General features: G+C 37.6%; 1 protein-coding gene across 1 annotated transcript; it reads right to left on the reverse strand.

Moving 5' to 3' along the window:
• Positions 1 to 464: 464 nt before the first annotated feature.
• On the reverse strand, positions 465 to 1,405 carry LOC131488649 (olfactory receptor 51B4-like). Its single transcript, XM_058690511.1, is given in 2 exon segments — positions 465 to 1,150; positions 1,153 to 1,405. Coding segments are annotated over 2 exon segments (930 nt in total). The 5' UTR covers positions 1,397 to 1,405.
• Positions 1,406 to 6,879: the final 5,474 nt, after the last annotated feature.

A 6,879-nucleotide genomic window follows, 5' to 3' on the forward strand; every position in this document is an offset into this window, starting at 1 on the left:
TGCACGTCTTCATTTGGATGAACTGTCTTTGATCCAGGCTGTTTTTTCCCTCATCTGACATTTTCTGAAGTACTACTTATTCTTCCTTCACTTACAGGATCTGGAATGCCTCATCTCACCTGTTTCCTATAACCCTTTTCCCCCCAAATCACCAGAATTTTCTCTTCAATATATATTATATCTTCTAATAAAATATTCTATACATTCTATTCCAATATACATTCTAATACATATATTATATATATTCCAATAAAACATTCTATACATATTCTAGTCTAAAATATATATTCTAATACAGGTGAAATATTAGAATATATATCTACTCAAGTCAACTTGTAGCTTTATATGATAAGTAAAATCTCATCTAACTCTGAAAAAAAGAGATGGAGTATAAAATCAAACTTCTCTTCCAATAATGGAAGATGAAAAAAATCCCAGAGATCTCAAGATTCTGAAATACAAGCTCAAGCCCTTCTGTGCACAGAAAATAGGCGAATGATACTTCTCTGAATTTGCTTGGTCTTGATGCTCTATATAATGGGGTTCATGAATGGAGGAAAGAGAAAGTAGACATAGCTCATGGTAATGTGGATCACACGTGGTGCATGTTTCCCAAACCTGTGGATGAAGGTCAGGCCAATCACAGTAATATAAAAGACCAGAACACAGCTAATATGGGAGACACAGGTGTTAAGGGCCTTAGCTCGCTCTTCTCCAGAGGCGATGCCCATAACTGTCTTCAAGATTAAAATACAAGAGAAGAGAATAATCTGAGCATCTAGGAAGAAAGTCAAATCAACCAGAATAACTGGATATACATGATTAAATGTAATATCAGCACAAGCAAGTTTCATGACATCTTGGTGGAGGCAAAAGGCATGGGAAAGAACATGGGAACGGCAATATGGGAACCAATAGAGTGACACAATTGGGGGCACAATGGACACAAAGTCCCTCGTTGATACTCCCAGTCCTATTTTCATCACCTGGGAATTGGTAAGAATGGAGTTATACCTCAGAGGGGTGCGGATGGCAATGAATCGGTCATAGGCCATGGCAAGCAAGACACCTGATTCCACAATGGACAGGGTGTGAATGAAGTAGGACTGAGTGAAACAGTCACCCTGGGAAATTTCCCTCTGGAAAATTGGACACCCAGGACTGTGGGCACTGTGGTTAGTGTTATCCCAAGGTCTGTAACTGCCAGCATAGCTAGGAAGTAGTACGTGGTCTCATGAAGACTGGAGTCATTCCAAATGAGAAAGAGAAGTGTGCCATTGACCAAAAGGATGGAGAGGTAGATGATAAAGAAGGGAATAGAGAACCAGTGCTGAATTGCCTCTGAGCCCAGGAAGCCAGTCAGCAAGAAGGGAGCAGCACTGTTGTTGGACCACATGGTAGGGAATTCAAGTGAAGAACCTTCTCAGGAGTTATGACCTCTAAAAAGGCAGTATTCTTTCTTTCTCTCCATCTTTCTGTAGCACAACATCAGGCCATTTTTCACCTCAAACCTTACAAGTTTTTGTGGATTTTCTCAGCCTTAATTAATTCACAAGACCTTTGCCTAGAACAAGAAATAACAATAATGCTGATCGTATTAAGAACATTAACAATTTACTCTTCAGAATCCAATTTGTATTCCTTGCATTACAGTTTTTACTCTGAGTCCCCCAGATCATTCCTTTGGGCTCTATTTTTCTTCTCTTTGCTTTTTCATTCCTCCTTATATTTCTTTAATGTAGACCCTTTATGTATTTATTTCCAGTTTGGGCCAGTTCAGATTTTTTTCTCTTGAAACCAACTATCTGTTTGGCTCACTGATTAATCACTGAGAAAAATAGTTAATCAATGGAAATGAGTCTATTGCCATGAAATGTTTGGGAAACATGGTCATCAATATCACCATCTCAAATGGACTGTGAACAAGATGACTCATGTAGGGGTCTAGAGAATCTGACCAAGTAGGCCCAAGTGGTAAACTCAGCCTAGAAGAGCGGAATTACTCAGCGGATGGCACTCGGGAAATTTTCAGTGCTGCCAAGGATCTGATGCCTGCAACACCAGGGACAAACTTTAAAATAGGAAGAGACAGGAGCTGAGAATTCCCAAAGGAAGTGATGAGACAGGGTCCTGGAACAAAGGCCTCTTCAGAAACCAGAAGCCTAATACTTTTACTGAGCCACAGATTAAAATTAAAAAAAAAAAAAAAAAGCATGAGTATTGGAAAGGCAAAAGCAGTATCAGAAGTTAATGGTTGAATCCAACTTTACACAGCCAGTTCTAGGAGGAAGATAAGGGCTCTCAGAGGAAAGGGATGAGGACTATAATGCTGGTGAAGAAAATCAGATAGACTTGATATTTGTGAATCTAGAAAGCCATATCTGGAAAAATTAAGAATGGGCTTCTATAGGGAACTTTGAAATATTTTTATAATTTATTTATAATTATACTCTTATCAAATCAAGTTAGATTTGTTTGCATAAAACCTAGAAATTCTGTGACCAGTTGATTACTATAATGATTAAAGAAGGGGCACCTGGGTGGCTCAGTCAGTTAAGCATCTGACTTAGGCCCAGGTCATGATCTCACAGTTCATAAGTTCAGGCCCAGCTAACAGCACAGAGCCTGGTTCAGATCCTCTGTCCCCTTCTCTCTCTCTGCCCTGCTCACGCTCACTCTCTCTCAATCAATCAATCAATAAACGAACAAACATTTAAAAAAATGATTAAAGAGAACGACAAGAGAAACATAAGTTTCTCCCAAATCAATTGAATCAATATGTGTCCAGGATCTTTTTAAATATTGTTTTCTCTTATAAACATCATCACTGATAGCTCTAAAGAGGAATTGAGGAAGAATGAGGTGATAGTGATCTTTGGACTACCTCCATTTCACAAAAACCTATAAAAACGAGAACAGATTTTTTTTTTTTAGAATTTGGCACATGGTGATATCTGTGACTGGGGCACCTGGGTCGCTCAGTCGGTTGTTGAGCATCTGACTTCGCGGTTCATGAGTTCGAGTCCCGCTTTGGGCTCTGTGCTGACAGCTCAGAGCCTGGAGCCTGCTTCACATTCTGTGTGTGTCTTTCTCTCTCTGCCCCTCCCTCACTCACACTCTGCCTCTCTCTCTCTCTGTCAAAAATAAATCAACATTAAAAAATAAAAAATAATATCTGTGATAATGAGCAGTGGATGGTGGAGGGAGATAAATAAAGAAAAGATGAATGTGCTGTGGAAGTGACCATCCCATCTGGGGGATACTGTCAGCGACAGAAAGGTTAATCTGGGCACCAAAGTGGCAGGTACTCTGTTAATGTGAATACTGATAAGATTGCTTAATAACTTGATCCACTGAACTATAACCGACGTGGGGCTCACTTTGCACTTATCTACCTCCACACAGGATGAGTGTGTATATCGTTATAAATCATAATTCCTACCAGCCATATACCCTTAACCTTCCAGTACTGCCTTTCTAAATGGGGAGATAGAGACTGGATAAATGGTACAATTTATTATATGGTATAGGGACAAATGACCTCTTTGGACCAGCTGTCACCTAGAAAGTGGACCAGAGGGAGGAAGCAGGAGAAAATTCAAAGTTGTTTAAAATGTATGGTGTTGTAAAAGTCTGAGTTTGGATTTTGAGCGGGTTTTTGGAATTTGGGCTCAGCAGGCTTTAGGTTCCAAACCTGTGTGGTAATCCCTTTGTAAATGACTATTACAATTTACTAATATTTTTTATTAACCCAGTTTAGAAGTGTACCTTATTCATTATCTGTACTCCCTAGTGGCAGCCAAAATGGCATTTAATTATGGCAAATTTCTCAGTGCCAGGAAACATCCACATCTCCCAAATATTTCAGGAGGAGAGCTGTCCAGTTAAAGGATTCTCTTGATATGCGCTACATGACATTAGTACCAGTGGTAACTTCAGTGGAAATTCTCATCACCGTCAGGTGAGCCTACAAGCTCAATCAGGAATGCAGAGATGGCTGGGGTTCACTGTCTCCTCACCCCACTCTGAGGGTCTTCTTTGGATTGTTGCTCTGAAAGCAGCTAATCCTGAGTCCTCAGCAGTTTCCAAGGGTCACACAGATATATCACTCAGTGTCTGCAACTTGCCATGCTGACAAGGGGCTGGGAACTGTTCCAGAAAACAACTATAAAGACCTTTTGAGAAGGGGAAGAAGAGAGCACATTAGGATCATATTGACAAAACAGGAAAACCTTCTCTTTTCTTCTGGATAATCTGCAAGCACCCCATACAATCAGTGTCTCCTGATTCCATTTCTTCACACTTAACTATTGTCTGACAATCTGTGCTTTATATACATATATATATATATATATATATACATATATATATGTATATATATATACATATGTATATACATATATATAGCATACATATATGTTATGTGCTTATATATATGTGTATGTGTCACATATACACCCCCCCACACACACATATATATATATATATATATATATATATATATATATAGTATATTATACACAGTGTATATAGTACTATACTTATAATGGGAAGCCATGGGCTGGAGGCAGCACTCAGAAAGGTTTTAGATTTTAAGTGATTGTTTAAATCTTACCTGAGGTATGAATTACTATATGAAAATAGATATGGAGAGAAAAGTTGTGAACCTAGAAAAGCCTCCATTTTAGGATAAAATAAAAAAGATCTCAAAGGATATGGACAAAGAAGTAAGCAGATATATAAAAGGACAACAAAGGTGATCTGTAATTATAAAAGCCAGAGTAACAAAGAAATTTTATAGAAGTTAAGTAGTGCTGTAGTTTAATAGTGCAAAATGTCATAGAATTTCCAGGTAAGATAAAAATGGAAAATACCCATTGTTTTTGACAAATAGGCCCTTGATGCTCTTAACAATTTCAGTAGAATGGTAGGAATCAATGCCTAATGACTGTGAAATGGAAAGTAAATAACCAGAAAGTAATAAAAATATATTTTTCACATTCTTTGGATGAGAGCACCAGGCCTTCACAAGGTTAAATAATTTGTCTAAGGTCATACAATTAATATGTGACATATAGGAATTCAAACTCAGATTTATCTGACCTCCAACCTCAAGTCCTCAACTGACATACGTTGATTATAAACGGTAGTTCTCCTGTCCAAGACTGTCTTTCCATAAGGTATCCCCTCTCGTTAATTTTTCATTTCATTAACAACAATGAAAACAATGAAAATTAAATGCTTTCTTGTTCTTTACAGAACTGCATAAGCCAGGTAGAAGAGATACTTTCAAAGCATCCCTGCTGTGTTTGAATCCCTGTGCTTCCTCACCTGAGCCACAGCTTTGACTTTATGGGTCCTGAGCACCATTGAGGAGGGGTTTATGGCTGCTTCCTCAGTGTGTATTCAGAGTCCCAAGGAGAGATACATTTGTTAAAGAATCAACTCCCATGGGAGACATTCTAGCTCATTTCCATGTCCATTTGGGAATACTAAATAATCCTCTTTTCTTTACTAATCTGAGAAAGGTCTGGGCCACGGATGTTGTTCCCAGTGCACTCCATTTCCTCCCTGGATGGAAACTCTCTTAAGAGAATCACTGTCTCCAAAGCCAGATGAAGCACGGCCTATCTAAGTCACTCTCAAGTGTTCTATGGGTCCCTGAATAGAAGGATCAGCCCCTGGTTCTTCTTAAATGTTGGCATTTGGGGAACAACATTCCATTCCTCTCTTTTTAAACTGTTCATGAATTATATTGTCACACAGCATAATGTTTTTAGAAATAACAATCTGAAAAGGCCATCCAATCCACCTTTTTACCAAATCCTTGAGCTAACATCTAATAATTTCATTAGACATTTATTTGTTGTTTCCATGATTGTAATGGAAATAATTATATAAAAATAAATATATGTATTTATTTATTATTATTTACTTATGTATTTTATATGATATATATTTATATATGAAATGTAAATCTACTTTTCTGAAATATCTACCCCTTATTTCTAGTCCTGATTTCCACAATCTGACTGATCAGATCTAAACAAACATCCTCATATATTCTCTCTAAATGCTGTAAATACACCATAGGGGCCCAGGGCAGACTGCCCCCAAATGCACCATTTTGGCATTGCGATTATTTTAAATAAAGTTATTTAAGAAACAGCCAGTGCAAGGACACTCAGACCCTTCTCTGTGTCCCTGAGAGCAGAAAATGAAACTCCCCCGGGAAAAAATACTGTCCCTATACTAAGAAGAAAACACACATCCTTATCACTAGAGATAGAGATAGAACTCTAAGGTGGAGAAAGCTGTAGAAACACACTGTTACTTTTTTTCTAATCTATTATTTCAGCCCAAATTCTGCTTACGATTCCATAGTTTAATTAAAGCATCTGTTTCCTTTATTCTGTCAGTTTCTAACAATTTATTGTCTTTGTATAAAATGTATAAAAACTGCCTTTCCTCAGTCATTTCTTTAGGTTTAAATTTCATTATTCGGTCTCTGTGTGAATTTAATAAAGCTCTGTTTTTTTCTATTAGCCTGTGGGATATCAGTTAAATTCTTAGTCTAGCTGGAAGAAGAAGGGTAAAGGAAGAATTTTTCCTTCCCTTCCACATCTACATTAGTATTTCTGAGACTTTTTTCTTGATGGCTAAACACCCACTAGTATGTTAACCATTTACCACATAATGGCTCCTAGTCCTGATTTATTTCCAATCATCCTGCTCCTAATTAGACATCATAATCCAGGTGTTGACACATAAACCTCATAACACATAACAGAATTCAGCCTTCCAGTTTTAAAAAAAGTAATAACATGTATATTCTATATAATATATATGTCCTTCCCACCAGGTTGTACTTTGTAACAC

This window comes from Neofelis nebulosa, chromosome 10 (assembly GCF_028018385.1).
Source record: "Neofelis nebulosa isolate mNeoNeb1 chromosome 10, mNeoNeb1.pri, whole genome shotgun sequence".
NCBI classification, from domain to species: Eukaryota; Metazoa; Chordata; class Mammalia; order Carnivora; family Felidae; genus Neofelis; species Neofelis nebulosa.